Source organism: Podarcis muralis, chromosome 1 (assembly GCF_964188315.1).
Source record: "Podarcis muralis chromosome 1, rPodMur119.hap1.1, whole genome shotgun sequence".
NCBI classification, from domain to species: Eukaryota; Metazoa; Chordata; class Lepidosauria; order Squamata; family Lacertidae; genus Podarcis; species Podarcis muralis.
Window position 1 is genome coordinate 129,609,459 of NC_135655.1, and position 26,722 is coordinate 129,636,180.

The following is a 26,722-nucleotide window of genomic DNA, read 5'->3' on the forward strand; positions in this document are numbered from 1 at the left end:
CCCGCCCTACCGTTTGCGCCGGCCCCGGCCGACTCTGCAATGCGCGCTCCCGGCCGCCCCATCACCAGCCGGGGACGTGGAACGCGTTTCCCTCCCTTCACGCTTCCCTCAGCCTCCGCCAGGCCTCTCTAGGAAACACCCTAAGCCAGGGCCTCCCCTCCCTCACTTTCTGTGGTAACCCGGAAGAGGAAGCGGCGGCCGCGCCCTTTGACCCAGTTCTTAGCGGAGTGGGGGAGGGGGAGGGGAAAAAAGGAAAGTCGCGACGGAGGCGAGGAAGGAACCCCGGAAAGAAGGTGGGCAGATGAGGCGGCGGGGAAGGGGAGGGAGCCGAAGGCGGCGTGGAAGGAAGGGCGCGCAGATTACGCGCAGGCCGCGGTTTTAATCCCCGCGCGCGCGCGCGCAGGGGGAGGCGGGGCCTCCTGGCTGCTTCCGGAGCGCGCCTTCAACCGAACCCCCGTTTGCTCTTTTTTAACTTTTATTCTTCAAAAATTCCCCCCTTCATGGTTCTTTCAAGAGACCAACCGGGGGTGGGGTGGGGGGGAAACCCGCCGGGCGTCCTCTTAACAGCTGCGCGGGAGTCGCGGCACCCCGCTTGGGTGCGCCTCCCCTCTGAGGAGGGGTCCCGCTGCTGCGGAGGAGGAGAAGCCGCGCGAGGCTTTTGCGCGACGGGCCTGGATCCGGCCCAGAAGTGGCGAGGCTGCCCTGCTTCATGCCGCGAGTGGAGGGGGAGGCTCACGTGGCCATGTGCTCCCCGCCACCCAGCTCAAAATAAAATGATTTCTATATATATATAAAGCACATAAAGCAATCGGGCTAACCAGCCTTGGCCCTGACTGGCTAGTGTCCCATGTTGTAGGAAATATGGTCTTCCTTCCCTAGCCTTAATTCTACTGGAGGATCATTCTTAACTTCCACTGGAGTACAGTGGTACCTCAGGTTACATACGCTTCAGGTTACATATGCTTCAGGTTACAGACTCCGCTAACCCAGAAATAGTACCTCGGGTTAAGAACTTTGCTTCAGGATGAGAACAGAAATCATGGTCTGGCGGCGCGGCGGCAGCAGGAGGCCCCATTAGCTAAAGTGGGGCTTCAGGTTAAGAACAGTTTCAGGTTAAGAACGGACCTCCAGAACGAATTAAGTACGTAACCAGAGGTACCGCTGTATTTCTTTCTTTCCACTGGAAAATCGTCGGTTATTTCCTTCCTTCCTTCCTTACAATGGAAGTTGCTCCTTTCCTTCTGCAGCTCATTCTATCCTTCCCTCAACTGAAGGCTGGAGTTCCTTCTATCCTTTCACTGGAGGATCATTCTTTTCCTTTCTTCCTTTCACTAGAAGATCATTCTATCCTTCCACTGGAACAGTGGTTCCCAGTTAGCTAAGTACTGCAGACCCTCTGTTTTTCAAAAGCCAAGCTATGGGTATTTTGAAAATGTTGTGATATCTGTGGTAGTTTTTGTTATGTGAAAGATGCCACCATACCCTCCATGTCACAGCACAAAACCATGATGCATGGCTGCGCTTCTGTGTGAGAGCACGAGGTGCAAAATGGAATGTCCCGGACAGTTGACAGTTTGGAACCACTGCACTGGAGGATCATTCCTTCCTTCCACTGGAGGATCATTTTGTCTGTCTGTCTTTCCATGGTAGGGTCATTCTGTTACTGAGCTCCAGCCTTCAGGGTGAAGTGGGACACACAGGCTGAGTGCCCTGGGAGGCCTAAAGAAAACAATACCACATTCTCCCTTGTGCATTAGTGTGTTGCAAATGTTATGCACAACCCTCCAAAGGGAAGGAAGCCTGTGGGACTGTGTGTTTTGTGTGGAGAAACAGCTTGCGTGAAGCACCCAGACACTATCTCTAGCTGTCACCATAGTTTGCCCAAACTAGCTGTTCTTTTTCATTGTTCAGTTGTGAAGTTTGTGTAGAAGTTGATACAGCTTTTAGCATAAGAGACTAATATGGGCAGGAGGACAGTGAAGAAAGATGCATCTCAGCCTGGTGCTAGAAAAATATATTTTTTGTTTTTATGAAATATATTTCACAGGTTTTGCTCAGTAGCAAAGAGTCTCTGTGTGGCATATTCTAGTGCAGAAAAGGAAGGCAACTCAAAAATATACTGTATTACATATACAAGTGGGGATTCTGCAACAAAATTCTTCAATGTGTCTCCAGTTTTTAGACGTGATCTTTGAGTAACTTTTTTACTTCCCTGCCTGTCTTAAGAGTATACAGTTAAGTCAGGGGCTCCCATTCTTTTCAGACATAAGGAAAATTGAGAAACAGTCAAGGGCACCACCTGAAGTAAAAAAGGACCCCCTGATTCCCCCCCCCCCTTTAAATTGGGATAGGCATGACCACTGTATGCCATGTTGCAGATTCCAGGCTTAGCTACTGGCTGTGAGCCCCAAGCCATATGAGCAGAAAGCTATACTGCTACATGGGGAGGGGCAGTTTCTGGTAAAAGCACAATGGGAAGTATTTTTTCATGAAACCTGGCGAAGGGAGTTTTTTAACCTCATGGCATTAAATCTTCCCCATCTTAATCCCACCTTTGAGAACACAGAAGCTGATCCTTTTTCTCCACCATTTTCCTTATTAAAAAAAGCAGACAAACTGAAGCCCTCAATACTGTATTTTGTAAGGTCCTTCTCTGGTCCTTTTTGTGGGGTTTAAATAATATACTAACACACATCTGAGGAGCGCCCTGGATCTGTAGGAACCATCCTTTATGTCAGGTGTCCCATTTTGACTTTCTAGCTGTCAGGCACTTGACCATCCGAGATTGATATTGGAGGGAAGAGTTGGAAGGAATGATTACAATACGGATACGACTGAGATGCATTTGGCGTAGTGAGTCAACAAGTTGTATGGGTCTGTTCTGGTCAGGGACAGAGGGTGGCGCTTGGGGGGGAACTGTCGTTGCGCCACTCCTTGGTGTGTGGAGTGCCGCAGGGTGCGATACTCTCCCCAATGCTTTTCAACATCTTTATGCGCCCCCTCACCCAGCTTGTCCGGAGTTTTGGTTTGGGCTGCCATCAATATGCTGATGACACCCAACTCTATCTGTTGATGGACGGCCATCCTGACTTGGCCCCAGACACACAGATCAGATGTCTGGAAGCTGTGGAGGGATGGTTATGTGGGAGCCAGTTGAAATTAAATCCTTCAAAGACAGAGGTCCTTTGGCTGGGTCGGGACGATATGCGATTGGGAGGGCAACTCCCATCTCTTGCGGGGGCGCAATTAGTGCCAGCACCGTCTGTTAAGAGTTTGGGTGTAATCTTCAACGCCTCCCTTTCCATGGAGGCACAGATTGCAGCTATAACAAAGGCGGCATTTTTTCATCTCCGCCAAATCAAGCAGTTGGCTCCTTACCTCTCTTGCCCTGACCTAGCCACTGTGATCCATGTGACGGTCACCTCCTGACTTGATTATTGTAACTCAAATCTACGTGGAGCTGCCCTTGAGACTGATCCAGAAACTCCAGTGGGTGCAGAATGCCGCGGCAAGGCTCCTTACGGGGTCCTTGCCGCAGGATCACATTCATCCAGTGCTTTACCAGCTGCACTGGCTCCCGGTGGAGTACAGGGTCAGGTTTAAGGTGCTGGTTTTGACCTTTAAAGCCTTATACGGCCTAAGACCCTCGTACCTACGGGACCACCTCTCCTGGTACAGTATGTCCCGGGGAGGACCTTACGGTCTTCTAATAAAAACATCTTGGAGATCCCTGGCCAAAGGGAGGCTAGGCTGGCCTCAACCAGAGCCAGGGCTTTTTCGGCTGTGGCCCCGATCTGGTGGAACGTTCTGTCACAAGAGACTAGAGCCCTGCGGGACTTGACATCTTTCCGCAGGGCCTGCAAGACAGAGCTGTTCCAGCAGGCCTTTGGCCAGGGCACAGTCTGACCCCCTCCTTCAGTAATCCTCATAAAACTCTAGCCCAATAGTTGCCATTAATTTGACTCTGAACTGATTTTAGAATGAATTGATTTTAGAATGTATTCCAGTTAATTGATTATGATTTTATGTAAACTGTTATTTTTACTGTTGTTAGCCACTCTGAGCCTGGCTTCGGCTGGGGAGGGCGGGATATAAATAAAATATTATTATTATTATTATTATTATTATTATTATTATTATTATTATTATTACTCCTGTCTGAAACCTCTTGTTCCCTGGAAAAAAATGCCCAGCTGCTGCAATGGATGTAGGCATCCAATATGTATTTTGTGAAAGCAACACTCTGACCTACTCTATTAAGATGTATGTGTTTTCAACTGTTATCAAACCTCATGGTTGGACTGGTGTTGCAGAAGCACTTGGCTGATTTGAGTGATATAGGAATATCACCAATATGCTTTCTGGCAGCTATCATCTTCATACTGTGAAACCAGATTATGTTGCTGGCAGTGGGTAAGGAACAATGAGTGACTGTAGCAGGCCTGTTTGCTTAAATTCAAGGCTGCCCCAATAATGTATACAGAAAGAGTGTGGATTGTTTTTGAAAGCAAAAGGGGGATATGGGTAAGAGGAGCTGAACTGTCTGTGCTCCTGTGACTTGCCCCCACTATTCTCCCCTTCTAGGCATATTTCTTTCCGGTGAACTGGGTTTCAGAATCTGGAGGTGGGAGTTCAGGTATTAGCTTGGGGAGGTAGGTCCCTTTTGCTTGTAATGTTCAGCCCCCGCTTTCCAATTTTATACATGCTGAGAGCTGTGTTTGAAATTCACCAGGCACATTTTGCACCTGGCTTTCAGCCACTTGCAACCAAATGAAGATGCCAGGGTGGCACCTGACATCTCCACCATCTGGAGGTGCATGCCTGGGAATCCTTGGATCTTGATTGTGTGCACGCACTAGCAACACATCCTGTAGAATTCTATCCATTATACAGTGGATACTCTACTCACGACCACAATCAGTTCCGGAGGCCTGTCTGGAAGTCGAAACGGGTCGCTGGGAGAGGCGCCGTTGTGCGCGAGCGGCTATCACCCGCTTCTGCACATGCGCAATGGCAATCGCCGCTCCTGCGCATGCAAACCCGCCGGTTACTTCCGGGTTTGCCGCAGACGTGAGGCGAAATGGATGCGAGCCGAGGTGGACATAAGAAGAGGTTTGACTGTATTTTATCTGCACAAGGAGAATGAATTTCAAGAACTAAAACGTCTTGAAAAATACCACTTTTGAAGCATCTGCTCCAAAAATGGCAACTAGGCATTGTTTTGGTGACTGTAACCCTGGTTTAAGGAGCATTTTGGTGCTTAGCTTGTATATCTGAGTTTCTAACGCTGGCTGAGAGCAGAAGTAATTGGTTTGACCGTTTGAGCAACAGTTTATAGCTTTTAGAATTAAGTTCACAGGTCAGTTTATTGTTGAAGGAGTAACTGTCTGGAAAGTTGCCCCCGAGTTTTTGTTTTGCTCGTACAAAGAATGATACAGTGAGACTAATAAAGAAAGCAAATGATAGTCTAATTGAGTCATTCTTTTTTCTGTAGCTTAACTGGTGACTTTTCCCCTTTTTTGTGGGAGTGTAAACTGAACCTCATCCAATTAATTACAATTTGATATAAACATGAATAATTTTGCCATGTTTTGGTGAGTGTGTTTCTTGTCTGCCAATATTTTGTACCCCATAATACCTGTGGTGTGATTTATCTCACATTCAATATGAGCTGGAATTTAGCTGGAAGGGTGCCTCGTGCTCTAGCATCATCAGGTTTTTTGGGTTTGTTTTTTATTGACCACATGAGACCATGCAATTAACGATACTTGTCTCATTTGCAGCCCAAGCCTATTAATATTTACTTGGAAGTGGGCCTTGCTGAATTCAGTGGGGATTACTTTCCAAGGGAGTGTGCATAGGATTGAAGCACAGGATTGATAGGTAGCGTCCAGATGGTAGACACCATGCAGTCTATGTTTATGTTTCTTCACAGCGTAAGCAAAAAAAATAAACAGGGTGAGAGGGATGAAGACCTTAGAATTGTGGAATCTGACTACATCCATAGCAACGCTGAGCATTGAATATGCTTTAGACAACTAAAAGAAAAGTCTTATAATCTGATGGTTGTCAAAAGGGACCCGGATTCAATTAATTAATTAATTTGTTAGTTGCGTTATATTGCCAAGGGCAACCCAAACAGCCAGCCAGACACCCCCCACAGTGATACATGAAAACCAAGAGGGAAAATAAATACATTAAAAGCATTCCACCCGCTTCTAAAAGGCCACAGATACTTAAAGGTCAAATACCTGGTTCTAGAGGAAAGTTTTTGCCTGGCGCCCAAAGATATATAATGATGGTGGTGCCAGGCGAGTCTCCTTGGGGAGAGCATTCCACAAACATGGAGCCACTGCAGAGAAGGCCCGTTCTCATGTTGCCTCCCTCCAGACCTCTCATGGAGGAGGCACACAAAGAAGGCCCTCAGATGATGATCACAGGGTTCAATTTGGTTCATATGAGGAGAGGTGGTTGTTGAGGTGTTGCGGTCGTGAGCCATTTAAGGCTTTATAGATCAAAACCTTCCTTTCCAGTTGGGCTCATTACTCTGTAACCTCTGTTTGCTGTACAGTAGAAATGATGGTATTTATCTTACTTTTCTGAGATACTGTTAGCACTTAAACTGCTTTGACTTTGACCCATTAAAAAAAACTTCAGTGGTTCAAGTGGCAAGATGATAAACTGTTACATTAATTCTGGGATACAGAATATATATCAATAAATCCAGTCTTTGATATGTTTTGAGAAGTTAAAAGTTGATGCTTTCAAATTCATTTAGTTTTAAAGTTGTGATTTCCCTTACAGAATACATGTGCTCCTTCATTTTTTTGTCAATAAATTTTTATTAAGTCTTAAAAAAAAACATATCAACAAATTTAACAAATCTCAGATTAACAATTTTAAAAAATACAGATTAATTTCCAATTTAATATATCCTTAGAGGTTGAATTCCCACCGGTCGTTCCATGGTGTTTTTAATGCCCGCCCTTTCCTACAAAGAGATCTTCTCTATTACACAACCTGATAATCATTATTATAATCTTTCTTCCGTTGATTAAACCTCAAAAAAAGAGCTGCACTCTTAAAAAAGTTCGTCTCAATCTTTTACTTTACTGTTTTCATATAATTTTACTTTTAAAAGCCATCTTTAATCAAAACTCTTTTTCCTCCCCCTTCGTTCCGGGTGCAAAGATCTAGTTGCAAGTTATTGCATCCCCTTTGGAACCTCCCTCTCAACGGTTGTTAGCATGTTGGGAATCTTCCTTATTACTTTCTAACTTAGCATCACTGCCCCCGACATTCCACCCGAATCCACAGCAAGTCCTTACATTCCAGTCATCCCCAACATTCTTCTCTATAAAACTGCTTGGCTTTCTCTTAATTTTGGTAGATCAGATCCGTAAGTCCAGCCACAGTCCTTCCGGGTCAGATTCCATTTTGCATTTCTCATTCAACCAGACAAAAACGAGTTTATGTTTACATTCCTCACTTCCTAACTCCCACCCAACAGTCTCTTCCACTGGGATTTTTCCTGTTAAAACTGTTCTAGCAAAGTCATTGCAGTTTTTACATTATAAAAGTTGCATTGTATCCAAATGTTTTGTTTTGATGCTCCTTGTTGCAACTTAATCTTGATGCTCTTTACCCTCTGACGACAACAGGGAAGGTAGCGATTTCTCAACAGCTTTATAACTTTATGAACTATCTTCAGCTTCATTTTTTTTTAAAAAAAATGTTGTTGTTTTTTTTTTACAGGCTGTCAATGACAATGAAAGACGAATCCTACTCAGCAAACAACTTTTTACGTGAGAGATAGTGTTTGAATCCTGCTCTTCAAGTGGATGTGAAGGACAGCAAGAAGGGTAAATATTCACAAGTGCATGGTGATTTTAGTTACGTTTATCACAGAAAGATTGGAATACTTCAGGTCATCCTTGTATAACTGAAATTTGGTATTACCTTCCATCTAGACTCTAGGATAGTCTAGGCCCAGTACTGATTTGGGGGTAGTGCCTGCAAAGGCGATCAAGAATGGATTTTTGGCCATTCCCACTAGAGACAATCTTAGTGCCTTTTAATAGGGTTTGCTGCCATTTTAAAATAAGAACCAATGATAGATTCAGTCCTATAGTGATCCCATAACCATCTTTGACAGGCTATAATCTCAACTCATGTCTCAGTTTGTAATTTAGTTAAGCCTATAAATACCTTATTTAGATGTGTGCATGGCCTATCGGTTTACTGTTTGGTTTCCTTGCCTTCCAAGATCTAATCCTTATGAAAGCAGTAATATGTCATGGCAGCAAAGGTCTTAAGAGTCTTAACAAAAATAGAGTGAGGAAGAGAGTAAGCTCATTTTCTAACTTAAAAATGCAATTCATTTTAATTTTTTAAAATAACGTTGGAGGCAATTTTAAAGTTAATCTGCAGCAGTGTTCTTGATATGGCAATGTTTTACTGAGCAAACATCTTGGAAGTGCCTTTGTGCGTGCTCAGCTTTTCTCTGCATCGATTTTATTTTACAGATGTTTGATCGAAATAAACAAGCCGATGAAGCCTCTGCTGCTTCAGCACAAGGTAAGACTCTTATTTAATGGGGGAAACCCACATAATCAAATCATTAGCATCTGCTTGAAATGTATCTTTACTGCATTGACAGTTAATGAAACTTGGGGAGGAGGGATATTTGTTGGCCGATTTCCCTTTCTATAGATTATCTTTTCCCCACCCTCCTTCTTACAGATATAGAAAGAAGAGGTAATGAAGGCTCCTTGCAACCGGAGAGAGGTAGCAGGTGAGTAAGATGAACGTGGAATTACATTGAAGCTGTATTCTTTATACTTTATACCAGGCATAGGCAAACTTGGCCCTCCAGATGTTTTGGGACTACAACTCCCATCATCCCTGACCACTAGTCCCGTTAGCTAGGGATGGTGGGAGTTGTAGTCCCAAAACATCTGGGGGGCTGAGTTTGCCTATGCCTGCTATATACATTAACTAGAACTTCCCATTTGTGGTCAGTGTCACCCACCGACATATGGTTGACCACTCTGAGGATGCTGGACTAGGTGGGTCACTGGCCTGATCCAGCACTCTTCTTACACTCTGTTCTATTGAGTTAATGCTCAGATTTCTTATCCAGGATCTGATAAGAAAAAAGACAGTGGTACCTCTGGATGCGAACGGGATCCATTCCGGAGCCCCTTTCGCATCCTGAAGCGAACACAACCTGGGTCTGCGTGTGCATGGGTCGCGATTCGCTGCACATGCGCATGACGTCATTTTGAGCGTGTGCGCGAGCAGCAAAATCCAAAAGTAATGCGTTCCGTTACTTCCGGGTCGCCGTAGAGCGTAACCTGAAAACGCTCAACCTGAAGCATATTTAACCTGAGGTATGACTGAACAGTCATACCTCGGGTTGAAGTAGCTTCGGGACGAATATTTTTGGGTTGCGCTCCACGGCGACCCAGAAGTAATGGAGTGTGTTACTTCCGGGGTTTGCCGCATGTGCAGACGCTCAAAATGATATCACGTGCATGCGTGGAAGCGGTGAAACGCAACATGCGGAGACTCATCTTACGCTTACTTCAGGATGTGAACGGAGCTCTGGAACGGATCCCGTTCGTATCCAGAGGTACCACTGTAATTACCGTATTTTTTGCTCTATAAGACTCACTTTTCCCCCTCCTAAAAAGTAAGGGGAAATGTGTGTGCGTCTTATGAAGCGAATGCAGGCTGCGCAGCTATCCCAGAAGCCAGAACAGCGAGAGGGATTGCTGCTTTCACTGCACAGCGATCCCTCTTGCTGTTCTGGCTTCTGAGATTCAGAATATTTTTTCCCCTTGTTTTCCTCCTCCAAAAACTAGGTGTGTCTTGTGGTCTGGTGCGTCTCATAGAGCGAAAAATACGGTAATCCTTGAAACAGCCCCATTTGACTTGGATGCTCAGAGGCCATGGAATGGTGACTGACTGTTATGGGGGGGGGGAGAAATAAAAGCAGAAAACTGGGTGGGAGAGGGGAATGGGATGGAGTGTCATGGAAGAAGGTATGTCTGGCTGCCTCGCTGGAATACTGTACAGGAGCACTCCACACTGCAATATTTTGTTGCAGGTTCTGTCTGTATTTTATAGTAATGCATTTGGAGTATGGGGAGACTGAGGGAGACAGCACTGTTTAAAATATAGCAGTGGAAATAGGGAGCAGAATGGAAAAAAATTACCGTATTTTTCGCTCTATAGGACGCACCCAACCATAGGACGCACCTTGTTTTAGAGGGGGAGAACAAGAAAAAAAAATCTCCCCCTCTCTGCGCAGCGCCCCTTCAGCGAAGCGGCAGGAGAAACGGAGCCCCTTCCATTTCTCCTCCCGCTTAGCTGAAGGGGCAACTACCCTTCAGCCAAAGGAACCCGAAGCCTCCGGAGCGCAACTGGAACTCCTGCCACGCTCCAGAGGCTTCAGGCGGCTATCTTTGAAGCCTGGAGAGCGAGAGGGGTTGGTGCGCACTGACCCCTCTCGCTCTCCAGGCTTCACTGAAGGCAACCCAAAGCCTCCGGAGCGTGGCGGGAGCGCTCCTACTGCGCTTCGGAGGCTTCGCGTTGCTATCGCTGAAGCCAAGGAGCCTGCATTCGTTCCATAAGACGCACACACATTTCCCCTTAATTTTTGGAGGGGAAAATGTGCGTCTTATAGAGCGAAAAATACTGTATTTGATAGAATTATTTTTGTTTGCATGCATATTCCATGACTGCTTTTGCATATTCCATGACTGCTTTTGCATATTCCATGACTGCTTTTGCAGCCCGCAAAAAAATGGATGATGTATGCAGTCAACAGTGAATTGTTCTTGAAGCCTTTCTCCCATTCCGGTTGACTTGCTCGCAGTGCTTGGAAGCTTCCCCGCTCCCTGACTGAAATTTCGCTGTTCTGCATTTGTTACAGTTCTGATTCAAATCTACTTTCTTGACACTTCTATCCTAGGAAATAATGCAGGATTAGCTTAAGCTACTTTCATTAACAATCTTCTTAGCTGGAAGCGTCTTAATGGCCTGTGATGTTGATCAGCATTGATAAATGATTTTTGTGAATTAATTTTAAGAGCCCATCTCTTTGGGTCTCTGAAATCCTTGACAAGTGCTGTATATGAATAATGTAGCGTAGCTGTAATGCATCTCGATATGTTACCGGTTCATAACAATCTGAAAAATGTGTACGTTCTACAGAGTCGTTGGTAAAAAATGCTAAGTGCTTTCTACCTCCCCCCGTGGTCGAAATGAGGTTTAGGAATGCTTGTTCAATCCAATAACATCTTTTAACCATTTCAAAAGTGTAATGATTCTGAACCATTACTTTTTCACTCATCTAATATAGGGATATGGGACGCGGGTGGCGCTGTGGGTAAAAGCCTCAGTGCCTAGGGCTTGCCGATCGAAAGGTTGGCGGTTCGAATCCCCGCGGCGGGGTGCGCTCCCGTTGCTCGGTCCCAGCGCCTGCCAACCTAGCAGTTCGAAAGCACCCTTAAGTGCAAGTAGATAAATAGGGACCGCTTACTAGCGGGAAGGTAAACGGCGTTTCCGTGTGCGGCTCTGGCTCGCCAGAGCAGCGATGTCACGCTGGCCACGTGACCCGGAAGTGTCTCCGGACAGCGCTGGCCCCCGGCCTCTTGAGTGAGATGGGCGCACAACCCCAGAGTCTGGCAAGACTGGCCCGTACGGGCAGGGGTACCTTTACCTTTAATATAGGGATGAATATTTCTTGGGTCAGAAAATTTTATATACGTAGAGGTGAGGCCATACTGAATTTTACTTATGTGTGGTTCATTTTGACTGAGTGTGGAAAAAGTAACATGAACGTTGTTTTAATAGCAGCCCTCATCAGGGTAGGAGTCGATAACTTCTCTCTCCCTCTGAAAACAGCTGGTTATATGAAAATTTCTATTTCTCATTTTAAGCTCGCAAGCACCAGAGCTGGCTGGGCCTGGAGTACCTGTCGTACAGAACAGGCAAGGCTATTGCAACTGTTGCCATGTACACTACAGTAATCTTGAACAGGTAAGGACTTAACTCCAATTGCCATTATGGGAACCTTAGTTTTCCATTATCTGTCAAAGGGCTTGATCAGCTGTTAGTTTTACTCGATTGGATCTAAAAGTTTAAAAATAAAGGATGGGAACATTGTTTGACACAGCCAGTTTCATTTTTAATCTTCAGCTTGAAGGGGTTTGCACTAAAATATTTTTTTAGGTAATAGATCTGTAAACGGTGGCTCACTCCCACATTCACTGCAACTTAAGAAAAGCGTGTTTGTGAATAAGAGTAGAGTTCAATATGTGCATTAGGTGTAGAGAACAGCCCCTCTGTCCATCAAGTCTCACTTTTCTTCATCTTCCTTAGCGCTATCGCCTACAATGGTACCTCTGGTTACGTACTTAATTCGTTCCGGAGGTCCGTTCTTAACCTGAAACTGTTCTTAACCTGAAGCATCAATTTAGCTAATGGGGGCTGCCGCCACGCCGCCGCCACATGATTTCTGTTCTCATCCTGAAGCAAAGTTCTTAACCTGAGGTACTATTTCAGGGTTAGCAGAGTCTGTAACCTGAAGCATATGTAACCCGAGGTACCACTGTATTTCTCACTGCTATCATTACAATTCTTGGGCTGGGCTTGAGCTGTTGAGAGAAGTTGCATTCCACTGTACAGGATACCATGGAAGAAGATGCTCATGTGGCTAGTAGAACATTTAGGCAAGGAAAACCTGTGCCTTGGAAGCTGGGGGTAGAGAGGTTAAATACAATGTCTTAACTTCCTTAAACCTTAGGAGGGAAATTCCATTGGCCTAAAGGGCAGAGATGCAGAACCCCCTCCTGCTGCTTCTCCACTGCCCATTCAACTGTCTTTCTATTACCATTTCTTACTCCTTAATTTTGACCACTCCCACACCTCACCCTTGTTTCCCCCAGTTATGTGCAGTCTCTTTCTTTTGTCCCCCATCCTCTGCTGCAGCTGCCTTTCCCACCCAGGTTCTTTGCTTCTAGTGCAGGGGTCAGCAAACTTTTTCAGCAGGGGGCCGGTCCACTGTCCCTCAGACCTTGTGGGGGGGGCGGACTATATTGGGGGGGGGGATTATACAAGAGCATCACGAGCCCCGGTGGCTGCTTACCTGTGTCTTGCGAGCGGCAGGGGCTGGTGGCGGCGGTGGAAGGACGATGAGCGGCCTACGAAAGGGCTCTGGAGAGGGGCTGCTTAAAATGGCGGCCGCTCGAGCGCTGCTGCTGCTGTGGCACCAACAAAGCCCAACCCCCTTCCTCCTCTAGGCAGGGCAGGGAGAAGCCAGGAGGCGGCGCCACTGCCGTGTGAGAGAGAGGGGGATCCACACGGCGATTCCCGGACTGTCCATGGGCCGGATCCAGAAGGCAATTGGGTCTGATCTGGCCTGTGGGCCTTAGTTTGCCAACCCATGTTCTAGTATTTGGTTGGGAGGAGGAAAGGAGAGGTGGGTATCTCTCTGGCATCTTTATCACACGTGTTCAACTGGCATTCTTTTTCTGTCCATCTTTTTGGGAGTTACCCTTGATCTTGTGTATTGTAATGAAAACAGTTGTTAAGTTTTGATAGCCGATTAATATAAAGCGTCGTCTTCTTCCCTCGTTCAGCACGTGTACAGTACCCAGCACAGGCACTTTGCCACTTACTGCAGGAATCGTACGGGCACAACTAGCCTGATGGAGCGTTTCCTGCAAGATGTTTTGCGGCACCATCCCTATAGATACCATGATAACAGGTAAAATACCCAGGTTTTTGTTGGCTTGTCTAACTTTTATAATATATATGCAAGGTAGTGTGTTAAACTTCTTAAATTATGGAATTTGCAGCAGGTTTGGCCCTCTGGAGAGGGAACTTTACCTGGAGACCCTCGCTTCATACAAAACATGTATTTGGCTTAATGGGTTGTTTCATATATCTGCACTAATTACAGAGCTTTTAAATTTAATTGGTAGAATAAATCAGCACGATTCTATGGTTTTGCAATCGTCGCATGATACAGTCATGCAACAAACCACATCCACGGAAGCATTTGTGCAAAAGGGCTTTCCCCTCTCCTCCCTCCACCCTACCCCCCAATTTGACTTAGGGGGAGTCAGAAGAACCCTTCAGAACAGCACAGGGCAGGGGGAACATTCTGTCTGGTAGGGTGCAATGTTTGCACAGACAGAATGGTTGTAATAGCATGAGATTGAATTCTACTCAAAGAGATGTTTTGTGCAAATTTGGCTCCAGATCCCCGCATATATTTTCTGGGGTCTTTCAGTTTCTCTGGATGGTGTTATTTCAAATGATACCTGGAAGGAATATCTTGGCAGAGAGAGCTGAATGTCCAGATCAAGGCCAGCAAAGGTATAATGTAGGAATTTTGCTGTGAGAAGTGACGAGGGACCGAATATTAATCCTGATTCTGTTTTGGAAAACTGAATTGTGAAAATTTATTCTGTCTGCTGTGGACTAGGCTCTGCCATTTTTGATGAATTGATGAGAATGCAAAAATGAATTATGGGTGTGTGAGGGAAGTGCACAATGGCTGCAGTTTGGCATCACACTAAACCATAGTTGAGTGTAATACAAGCTGGAACAAGCTGCGGTGAGCCTTGGTCTCCCATCTCCTCCTCCTGTGTGGTTAAGGAGAAGAAGTCTGGAAGCATTGGCACCTGCTTTTGATTAACCACATTTTTTTTCATGTTACCTGTGATTTGTTTGAAACAAACTGGCTTGGAACCATAATTACGAAGGCATTTACTTAACTGGGTGGGGGAACTGCACAAACCTGAGGCTCACTGCAGCTCGTCCCCGTTTGTTCGTGTAATTTCACCAGTATAAATGGAGCTGCAACAGACATCCAGAAAAGTGAAGGAAATGCATAGGTCTCTCTGTCTTATTTGTATCTGTCTTTTCTGCCTGGGGCCTGAGTGGGGATCCTGAGCCCCAAACCCAGGTTCTCTGCTGAGTCCTATCAGGATTCCCCGTCAAGCAGCTGGCACAAAATGTGCCTCGTGGGCAGCGTTTAGCACAGTAGGGAACCAGCTGTGCAGGCCCTGAAGCGGAGCCCAAACATAGCTGTCAACCGTCCCTTATTTGGCGGGAAACTCCCTTATCCCAGCGCTGTGTCCCGCTGCTGTCCCTTATTGATGATGTCCCTTAAATTTCCCGCGTTTCATGCTCGCCCGTCTCGGGAGGGAAGCAGCGGCTCGGGGTCCGCCACAAGAGAGACCGCGCGCTGGCGCCGTCGTCCTGGCGCGAGGAGTTCCATCGGCCCTTCCCCGCCTGAGGGGGGGGAGGGAGAGAGACTCTCGCCCGCGAGCCCGGAGGCGGCAGCAGTGGTGGCAGCTGAGGAGCTGGCCTGAGGGAGGAGGAAGAAGAGGGGATGGGGAGGGATGCAGAAGGGCGGCGCTTCAGCGGCCGCAGCGGCGCTGCAACCGCCTCATGCCGGATTGACAGCATCTGTCAATCCTACCAATGTATGTGACTTTACAATAGCAAAATCCCTTATTTTGGCTGCTGAACCCTTATTTTAGAAGCTGCTGGTCCCTTATTTTCAAATCTGTAAGTTGACAGCTATGAGCCCAAACAAAGCTATCCCATCTTTTTGAGGGATGCTGTATTGAAAACAGCGGGCTATATCCAGTGAGGGTCTTCCAACCCCATCAGAGCTGGTTCTGATGGGGCAGGATGCAGCAGGAAGGGGGCAGGAAGGGGGGGGCAGCATGTAGGGTGCAGGAAAGGAAGAGGAATTTCTGTTGTGCACAGTGAAGTCTCTTGCCCCAGCAGAGCTACAGTAATGGACCCAGCCCTGGGATCTGGTGCTTTCGTTTTCCTTCTTTCCGTTTGATTTTCAAAGTATGTCAAGAGCAAAATCCCATCTGGGCATCAGCTGTGAGGTCACCATTGGAACTTCTTAATAATAAACTCCTGGAGTGAAATAAACACCTGACTATTCTGGGTTAGCTATAATCACATCACTCACATGTGGCAGCCACGAGCCAGGGAATAGGTCGTTCTAATGAGTGCAGACCAAAATAGTATTTTGCTCTGGTACCTGATATATTATTTATAAAAGTTAGCGTAGAAGGTTCTATTCCTTGGTGTTTCATCCATCATACTTTTATGTTATGTGCCGTGTTGATGGCAGGGAGGATATTTCTGAAGACTGCTGTTTCATGCTGCTGCTGTTTCCTTTCTGAAAAGACAGCGCATCAGTTCTTAGACTGCAGGATGCTACCAGAACATAAGGAGTGTTCTTTGGTGTCTGTTGAGAAGCTAGTATTTCATTCACTGATATGGTTTATCAAAGACTTGAAATTAAAAGATACAAAGCGTCAAAAAGTCCAGGACAAAACCAGCTTTTCTGCCAGAACGCAATTCTGAGCAGCTGCCATGCATCGAAACCTTTCATTCCACTTAGATGGTTAGTGGCTGCTATGAGTGCTCCCACACACTCGTAGGAATGCGTTTTGTTTTGCCTTTGTTCATTTTTCTGCTTGAGAGGCGTTTGAATTGTTAACACATCTCCCCTTTGCTGTGTTGATTTTAATGGAATTTCAGCATCTTGCAAAGCTATTTTGATTCTAGCTAGTACAGTGGTGCCTCGCAAGACGAAACGAATCCGTTCCGCGATTCTCTTCGTCTAGCGGTTTTGTCATCTTGCGAAGCAACCCTATTAGCGGCTTAGCGGATTAGTGCTATTAAAGGCTTAGCAGCTTAGCTGCTAAAAGGCTATTAGCGGGTTAGAAAAAGGGGGGGGGGAGCGAGAAAAAAATTGCAAGACTAGCAAGACGTTTCGTCTTGCGAAGCAAGCCCATAGGGAAAATCGTCTTGCGAAGCAACTCAAAAACGGAAAACCCTTTCGTCTAGCGGGTTTTCCGTCTTGCGAGGCATTCGTCTTGCGGGGCACCACTGTATTAGAACAGTATGGGGACAAGGAAGCTGCTGTAAAAGCTTCTTTCAGGGCAATCTGAATATAAACTTAGACATATAAAATGCACACGAGAGCATAATTAGTGCAAAGACGAACCTTTGCTCAACCATTAGTGCAAAGTAACACTGATGGTTAACTGCCTGCGTCCGTGGTCAGAAACATCTGGCCTTTATTCAGGTAAACTGTTCGGTATGAAGGAAAATATCAACCCTTTGTTTAAGTAGGATTTCCCCTCTCAGATCTTTTGACATTTGAATGCAACCATGGACCTGTGTACCTAGTCACTGAATGGGGGTACGGTTAGTAATCAGTTGAGAATCTCCTTAAAAAATTAGCCCATATCATTGCGAATATTGGCTGCAATGACAAGAACACTCCGGGTTAGTTTACAGAAAGGGCAAGGACAAGGGGTGAGAAGAATTCACCTACACAGCTGTGGATTAAGTTTATGCGGGTTTTACAGACACAGTGGCTTGGATCCTAATTTTTCATTCTGTAAACAGAAGCTCCTTTTGTTCATGGAATAAGAGAATTAGGATCCTAACCAGTGGCTGTACAATAAGATACACACAATACAGGAATATTCATGTTTTTGTGACAGGAAGATTATTCAGAATAGAAATTCGTGCTGTCTTAGGTGTCTAATGCAGTTCATGTCTGTGTATAAACTGATACTGGGTATAGCTTATTTATATTCTTGTTGATACACTTTAAAAAATCTGTCTTTCTTTAAATTGAAACCTATCAAAGTAGCATTTCTAATTCTACAATGTAAAGATGTGTATGCATTGCTTCTGTGCTCTGGTCCTCATAGGCAGCCATTAGCTGCATTATTACATTAAGTTTTCCTGCCTCAAAGAGTGTCTGCTATAACAAAGGCTCATATTCTTTCTTTTATTTTTATTGTCCTAACAAATCCTTCCCCAGCGCTCCAGTAGCTCAGAAGAGTGTTAATCATTGTGGCAGAGAGTCTTGGCGCTAGTAGTAGTTCTGGGAACAGTGCTGCAGTTTTTCCTATGCAGCAGAATCTCAGCGCTTTCCTCCCTTCCCTCACCATTATACAGTTACATTAAAAGGTAGAGGTACCCCTGACCATTAACAGTACAGTAACATTAATGGGCTTTAAATAAAACATTACCGTCCATGAAATTCAGAGTTCAAACCTGTAAGTTATGGGGCAGTTATTAAGGAGTGTTTTTGTTGGTGGCCCAATTTGACTTGCAGCTGAAGTTCTGATTGTACTGATAATAATAATAATAATTTTAATAATAGTTTTTATTTATACCCCCGCCCTCCCCAGTCAAGGCCGGGCTCAGGGTGGCTAACAAGCAATAATAAAATCAAGTTGAATGAATACAACTTAAAAACAAAATTAAAATACAACATTAAAATATTGAAACATTAAAATATTAAAATGTAGCCTCATCGCAAGAGGAGAAAGGAAAAGAAAAAAGAAAGAGCGGGAGGGAATCAAATCGGCTCCAAGCCAAAGGCCAGGCGGAACAACTCTGTCTTACAGGCCCTGCGGAAAGAAATCAGATCCTGCAGGGCCCTGGTCTCATGAGGCAGAGCATTCCACAACGCCGGAGCCAGAGTTGAAAAGGCCCTGGCTCTGGTTGAAGCTAATCTAACTTCCTTAGGGCCCAGGACCTCTAGGGTGTTGCTATTTATGGACCTTGAGGCTCTCCGTGGGGCATACCAGGAGAGGCGGTCCCGTAGGTACGAGGGTCCTAGGCCGTGAAGGGCTTTAAAGGTCAAAGCCAGCACCTTAAATCTGACCCTGTACTCCACCGGGAGCCAGTGCAGCTTGAAAAGCACTGGGTGAATATGCTCCCATGGCAGAGACCCTGTGAGGAGCCTCGCTGCTGCATTCTGCGCCCGCTGGAGTTTCAAGGGCAGCCCCGTGTAGAGCGAATTACAGTAGTCAAGCCTGGAGGTGACTACTATAAGAGTAGTTCCTGTTTTATTAACTCTTGGGGCTCTTAATCCCATAGCTGCAAACCCCAGTTTTGTGTTAAGTGTATTTACAACGTTTACGTGAGTTTTCTTCTCCCTTCCCCAGACCGACTCACGACGACATACCTATCGTCAGCTCCCAACCTCTTCCCAGGAATGAGGCTCTTTTGCCGGTGGAAGTGCTGGAGAAGGAAAGTGCCATTATCAAGGGAGAAGAACCGAGCACCAACAGTGCATTGACTGCAGAGTCAGGCTGCTTCACTTCCCAGAGGTCACACGAGGAACTGAAGGAGGCTCCTGGGCCAGTCACACTTCTCCATACGCTAGAAGAAAGGGGGAAAGTGCACAGCCAAGGAACTTCGCAGCAAACTATAGACATCTCTAGCAGTACAAGAAATCATGTTGCAGCAGATGGAATTCCGACTGAAAGTAGTAGCCATAAAACCCCACTTGCAGCAGTGAACCCCTTACCCTGCCCATCATCCATTAGCCACTCACCACCCCCTCCAACACTTGCAAAAAATGTGAGGCATTCAGCAATACCAGATTTGGCTTCACAGAACAGGTGCGAGCAAACCAAGCAGAGCATATGCGATCAAGATGGATTACTGATTCCAAATTTGAGCCCCGTTTTGCAGTCTCCCCCAAGAACTGTTTCACATTCACAAGATGGATTATCGATTCCAAATTTGAGCCCCGTTTTGCAGTTTCCCCAAAGAACTGTTTCACATTCACAAGATGGATTACCGATTCCAAATTTGAGCCCCGTTTTGCAGTCTCCCCCAAGAACTGTTTCCCATTCACAAGAGAGTCCTGTGTGTAATCAAGGCAACTCTTTAATCTCAGGTCAGGTTTTTTTAAAACAAGGTGGCTTACAGGCTCAGGATGAAACTCAGATCGCTGACTTCTGTCTCAGGGACACCAGCAACCCTGTGGGTACCGGTAACTCGCTGAGTTTTCAAGCAGTTCCCCAGTTTTCAGGGGGGGAAGAAAACCAGCTGAGCGGAAGCGCGGAAACTTCTGTAGATGAAATCATTGACAAAGTCATTCTGAGACACTGCTGTGAAACTTCTCCCAAAGAGTCGCCTCTCATAGACGAAGAGACGGACCCATGCGTAAATATCCTGTCGCTTCTGGACCACAACAGTGTTCATGGATCCGATGTAAGCTTTGATTGTGATGCAAATGCTCAGTCAGGAGGACACCTGCCTAAGGCAGCTGTTAAAAATCTAGAATTGCTCAAAGAGGTTCAAGTAAATTTACAAGATGAGAAGTATGGCTCCCAGCTCAGTTCCATTCTTCAAAATAACTCTGTGCAGCAGACAACAGAACCAGAAGCAGAACCAGATGTGTCCATTCATCATCAAGAACCAGTTCTCCCAGCTTTGCCCCATGTGCCTCCTTCCTTTGTAGGAAAGACGTGGTCCCAGATCATGTACGAAGATGATATGAAAATTGAAGCCCTTGTGCGGGATTTCAGGGAAGGTCGCTTCCGCTGCCACTTTAATTCCAAGTCCTTGGCTAATGGTGCAACAACAAGGAAGAAGAAGGAAGAAGAAGAAAGGAAAATCAGTGCAATTGCAGCGGAGGAATTGGAGGCTGTGTCGGATAAAGGCCTTCCGGAATTTGACTCTGACTTCAACAACTCTCCTGCTGCCTCAGAAACACAACACATTCCAGAAACAGTAAAGAAGCCTCAAAAAAGGACTTGGCGCCTTGCCTCAAGATGCCAAGTAGTCAAGGTTAGCCGTGGCACACAAACTAGCTTGCTGAACTATCCCATAGTGAAACACAAAACCATTAGAAGGGACCATGAGCAGCCAGATCCGAAAGGTTACTTTGTATGGTCAGAAAATGAGAAGACACCCACCATGAAAACTAGACTCTGTGCCCTCAAGCTTCCTGAGTCTTACACCAAAATTCTGAACCCTTTACAGCCCCAAACCACAGTCTATGTTCTTTCCTGTCCAGAGATGAAATTGTCTTGGAGCAACGCTGAAGACATTCCCAAAAGGAGAAGATGCTACAACTCCACAGATAGTAAGGACTCCATAAGGTACAAATACAAACAGACTTCTATTAAGTATTATGACCCACTGACGAACCGAGTTTTAAAAACTCCTCCCAGAAGTGTCGCTGGGGGAAAGGCAAAGAAGGCTTCACATGTCCGGCAGCTATTCAGGAGTCTCAGCCTTGATGCAAACGGGAAGAAGCGAGCCGATGCGCAGTATGAATGCATAGCACCAAAGTCCTTCAATTCGCCAGATTTCAATGGTTCGTCAACACCTCTCGCGTTGGATCCAGTTAAGGAGAAAGATAAGAATTCAAGTCATAAGACGGATGACTCTTCTGTTTCCCCGGAGAAGTCTGAGTGTCTGGTATGTAGCAGTTCAGAGAAATCCTATAAGCACCTAGTTCTTTCACCACTGAACTCCCACCGATCCCAGCGGGACGGTGACTTTAGGTTAACTCCCTTCAATAGGCAGAGGAGGAAGGACAGTAGTCGAGAGCCAGGGTTTTCCAAAAAAGCTGCAGGACTAGCCATTGTAAGGCGTTGCCTCATTCGGAGAGGGATCAGGAAGCAGCCACCCAGGACTACAACTCAGGCAAGGGAGGGGAGGATGAGAAAGATTTATTGTGCTGCAAAATCCTCTGGCTTGTCCATTTCCAGGCATCAAACAAAGAAAGCTACTGTAGCAAAGCACCTTAAGAAAGAAAAGCTTGATGCTAAAAAGTTAAAGGTGACAAGCAAACCCAAGGGGACACTTTTGAATGACGCAGCCATTGTGGGCGTGGACATTTCTGAAGAGAGGCAGGGAACCACTCAAGGGCTTCTTCCAAAGTAAAAAATAAAGGAAGTTACTGGAGGCAAGAATCTGCTTTGCACTGTGAAGTGTTCCCCAAACCACACCGACATGGATGTTGATTTTCCCTACTAAGAGGCACTCAAGAACAGGCCGAAGAGGTGGAAAGTGGGAGGGCTTTTCAGAAACCTTTTGCTGCGCCAGAGCTAGAAACTGAACAAGTTCAAGGTCCGACAACAAGCCAACATACCTACAAACTGTTCACGTTGCTACTCTGGTGGCATGCTGCACATTGCACTGTTCTATTATGTAAAAGTTACAAAAAATAATAATAATGTGTATTTGTTTGTTTGAAAGCACTAAAAGGCCCTGTTTAATAGGCTCCCTTGCATCTTTGCCACAGCAGAGAAATATTGAACTTGAGTTGTACATTATTCTACCTGAAGGGAATGTAGTGCACTAAGTTTCGGAAGTGAATACATTTGCCTTGTACATAAGACTCAGCTTTTCATGCCTAGCTGACGAGAAACCCACCAAAACTTTACTCCACAATGGCTTGCGTCCCTTGAGCAGAAGACATCCCTTGCATGTGTGCGCGAGGATCACCGGTCCTCCCCCCTTCCTTGTCTACAGCTCTACACAGGCATCCTGCTGCTCTGGAGGATCCCCAAACATCTGGAGTCAGTTTGGGGGGGGGGGGAACTGCAGTTGGGAAATTGGACACCCTCACGACGTTAGCAGAAGTGCCTTCAGCTTGTAATGCATGGTCTTTGGATCCAAGCCCAAGAGCTATGATCAAAAAATTAAACGGAATTGTATTTCAGTGTAATCTGTGACAAGCCATATAACACAGGGGGAAAAATCAGTGAGACTGTCACAGTAGGACCTGCATACTCCAAAGTAAATTCCCGTTGTTTTCAGTGGGGCTTCTTCTCAGGTAAGTATGCATATAGGATTTGCTGTCCTGGACTAAGCGCACTTTCCTCGGGGTAATTCCCACTGAACACAACGGGACTTGTTTCTGAGTAAGCATGCATGGGATTACACTGTAAATTATGGGAAGAAGTATAAGACTAAGTAGAAGGTTTGCGAAATTACTCTCTAACCCACCCACCCCATTGTGTTGGTTTTATCTCTGCTGATGTGCACTCATTCGTGCTGTTCCCACCCCCTCCCCAACTCTACCCCTTTGAAAGCAGATTAATCTACGGCTTCCCAGGGCCACACAGAACCGTTCATCCAGAATGCTGCACACCAGCAATATTTCTGTCCCCTCATTGAAATTAAAACTACACAGGGATTTTAGCATGGAATAGATCCCTTATGCCTGGTTTCTCTGTCACCCCACAGCATAGTTGTGAAAATATTGGGAATGAATTAAAATAAAGCTGCCGCAGACAAAAGTTCTGAAAGATGCTACTTCGCATTTTAAGTCCAAACAGATCTACAGATATCGGTTGAGGAAGAAACGTAGGTTTGCCTAAGAAAATAATAGACAGGGATTTCTGTTTGGCTTTTATTTCATTTAAAATCTTTCTTTTTTTTTTTTTTAAGTGCATATCCCTGGAGATAGAGAGTTAAATCCAGTAGTGTCCTTCCACCTGTGGGACAGACAGAATTGATGAAACAGATTCCCCCCAGATCTGCTCAGGTGTGCTGCAGAAATTTGTCCCAGAAGGTTGGTGGATATTCCAGAGCAGGGTTGTGTTTGTGTGTGTGTTGCTTGGGAGGTGGAGAGGAAGTCAAAGCCTCACATGGCATTGAATGCTGCTCTTAGGCTATTGTGGTTATGCAAAACATTTTTTTAGATTAGCTTCACTTCTCTACATATGACCCACCTGGATTTGTTTTAGTCGATAAGTCTGTTTTCTGGGAAGAGACTTTCCAAGCGGGAATTGACATGAGACTGAATGTTGACGCTGTCTTTGACACCCCTGGCTGTTAGGACATTGTTTCCATGTGAAGTACAGCACCCTGTTCAGTATTAGTGCCTCAGTCATTTGATAATTCTGACTAACAGAAAAGTAATTTTTAAAACAGAAGTTCTTTCACTGATAATTTTTATAACAAAGTTACTTTATAAATAAAAAAAGCTTATAATGCAAAGGTTTCTTTTTCAAAGTCAAGTTTATGTGTTAAACCAAGTTTTACGGTTATCACTTACAAATTTCAAGTTAGCCTAGTTTTATTGATAAGAGTGTCCTTTCTACCTAATGTGCCAATTTGGTTTTTTAAAAAAAACAAAATGATGTATGAATACAGGTATACATAGTTCTGTTTGTTCATAACATTTTATTAACTTTTTGTTTTTAGTGCATTGGGTTGATTTTGACTATCACTGAAGAGTTCCACATATTCGTAAGTTGTGCTCTTCTACGACACTCATTTTTCCTCACAACCTCAAGCAAGATGCACTGGGCAGAGTTTATCTAACTTCTAAAACTTTTGAATATTTGCATGACTTTCCTTTGTAAATAGGGTCTTCAACCAGAGCAATTTTTTTAAAAAAGAAAATGGCTATATTTAAGGAATTTTTTCCAGTAACGATATATTTTTTCTTTAAAAACAGAATGAAGATTAACATCTTATTTTTTGTAAGGTAAAGGGCTTAGAGTGTAAGTCTCGGGAAAGCTGTTCAATGTTTAAAAACATCTATGGTTCTTACATGTGTATATGCCTCCCCCATGTCTGTTAAAATATCTCTATGTATGCTTGATGTACATGAAAGTTGGGGTGACCATGACATTTTGGTTATGGATTCATTTTATCCATTAAGTGGATTTTATGTGTATGTGTTTAACTTATTATTCTCCAGCCTAGGCACATGGAGTAGAGCAAACTCAACAATTTGAATAGATCGCTCAGAATCCAAAGACATGCTGGCTAAGCATTTTCTCTTGGATATACCTATTTTCAGTTCTAAAGGTGAGCCCAGTTTTCAGTTCAAGTTCTGATGAGGACTGCCAGGTTTCAGGTTTCGAGATGTGAAAGTTTTACGCAGCTCCTTAGGTTTGCCAGGAGAAAAATCTCAGGTTGAAAGCTCTGGATAAAAAACGCAAGCTGTTTTCTTCTTGGCTTATGACATCGCTCTCCCCATCCCACACCTGTCACAGGTCCACCTGGCTCGTCCACCAGACACTTCCCTTCCCTTCCCAGGTGCCGTTCCCTTTCCCAACCCAACCCAATGCCAATTCTGCCAGACCCTACATCTCTGGACCTGAGTCACAGAAGATCAGGCAATGTATCATGAGACTGCAGGTCTTTCCGCTGGCAGCAGCTTTTGGAGACCTTGGAGCGAGTGCTGTGAGATGAAAATGGAGGACAGCTGGCTCAGGAGTCCTAGTGGGCATGCAAAAGCTTCCCTTTGTATATTGGCCATAAAAATTAAATGAGCAACGTTTTTGAAACGGGGAGGGAAGCTGCTAAGGAAACGTGTGTGTGATGAATATTTTATCACCGCTTCCTGAGAAATTGTGTTAAATGTCAGAATCAAGGTTTTAAGAGGAATCCCTAGGAAGTTTGGGCAGAATTATTATGCGTGAAAAACCCGCTTCCCCGAAGCACTGCCACTAGATCCAAGACCCACCCTGGCCGTAATGGCTTTCCAGATTTCGCTGTCTTGACAGTAAACGTTCCCCTATGCTATGTGTCATTTAGTTGGGAAGAGGCTACGGTAGCAAAATCTTGTCAGGTGATCTCTTTGTACTCAAGTCTGCAGAGAGAACCTTGAATGTTTCAGGTCACTTGCCACCAAGACAAATGTGGGAGCAAAATAAAACCTTCAGGGATAATAGAAATACTGGTACACTTCCAAAATAAGTGCAGTAGATGGCGGATCCAGAGAGGTAAAAGTCCATATTTGTGGCAGTAATGTCATGATTCTCATGCTGTGCTATCAGAGTTGCAGCAAGAGATCTTTCGGGCAGATTTAATATGCAATTACTGCAGATCTCTGGATACAACCAGCTCCCCACCCCAGCACCCACAATCATGTTGAAAAACAAATGTTCTTTATGAGAGTTGAGAAATCCCTGCTTCCTCCAACATTTACAATAAAGGTTCCCTCTTCCTCTCCAGTGATGTTTTAATGTACTACTAACCTTCCTTGTTTTATTACCCCCCTTTCATTTCTTTTGTCCAAATTTGCTTCTCGTGTTCACCATTAAAAGTGTTAAGACTTTTTTTGTGTGTGTGTGGGTAGGTTAAACCTTTATTCTGAATTTTGGTGCAGAAGATTTCTTGAACAAAGTACATTCGCAGTATTGCCAGTTGTAGCTAAATTTCACTGTACTGAGCACAGGAGTTGGAGCTCAATTCTTTCCTGCTTGGGATTTCTGTTTATTGCAAGAGAACCCACCTGTGCACATATATGTAGATGTTTAGCATTTCCAACTCAGGTACTTTGGTACCAAACTTTTAAATGAAGATAGCGAAATATATTTTGGGTTGAGGGTCCCGGGCTGTGAAACTTGTTTAGTTTCCCATATTTCAACATGTGCTCAATGGGGTACTTCCTAGAGATTATTGGGGTTGCCGAATTCAGTCTTTGACTGCAATCACCTATAACAATGAGACAGAGAAGAAGGATAAAACCTTACTTTCAGGATCTTCAATTTCACACTTAATTAAAAGCAACTTTATGGGATCATTAGGAGTCCTTTTATTCCACTGCTCCAATAAACAGGACCGTCTAAACAACTAATTGTTCCAGACTGTAATATGATTGCTAACTTTTGAACGCTAATTGATAAAAGATAGGCTGGATATTTAAAAGTACCTGATTCGTAGGGTAAGCTGAACTTCACATTTTATATGAAAAGTTGGTTTGCTTCAAGTCATACATTTGTCTCACTGATAAGCAAGCAAGCATATGCAGAATCAAAGGTTATTATTTCTCCTTTACTTGTAATAGTTTACTGTTCTTGTTCATTTCTTTCACAAAATCTGGAAGAAAAATCATTTTTCTTTGAATAAAATAAAGATCAAAGTTGGTATTGTG

At 44.8% G+C, this 26,722-nt stretch overlaps 2 protein-coding genes across 5 annotated transcripts in view; one reads left to right on the plus strand and one right to left on the minus strand.

Annotated features, from left to right (window-relative positions):
- Nucleotides 1–13,240, minus strand: part of CMKLR2 (chemerin chemokine-like receptor 2) — a 66,148-nt gene extending 52,908 nt beyond the window's left edge. For all 3 annotated transcript variants that reach the window (XM_028702253.2, XM_028702204.2, XM_077918346.1), the window contains exon 1: nt 13,157–13,240. The gene's annotated coding sequence lies outside the window, so the exon portion shown is untranslated. The remainder of the gene's footprint in view (nt 1–13,156) is intronic.
- On the plus strand, nt 1–26,722 carry ZDBF2 (zinc finger DBF-type containing 2). Of its 2 annotated transcripts, none has more exons than XM_028702269.2 (7): nt 1–293; nt 7,756–7,862; nt 8,526–8,577; nt 8,743–8,794; nt 11,949–12,048; nt 13,650–13,777; nt 19,026–26,722. In XM_028702269.2, the coding sequence occupies exons 3-7, from the start codon at nt 8,526–8,528 to the stop codon at nt 21,763–21,765; spliced, it is 3,072 nt and encodes a 1,023-aa protein (XP_028558102.2). In that variant the 5' UTR covers nt 1–293; nt 7,756–7,862; the 3' UTR covers nt 21,766–26,722. The 2 variants fall into 2 exon arrangements, with proteins under 2 accessions (XP_028558102.2, XP_028558111.2); XM_028702278.2 differs by lacking the exon at nt 1–293 and adding an exon at nt 7,204–7,666.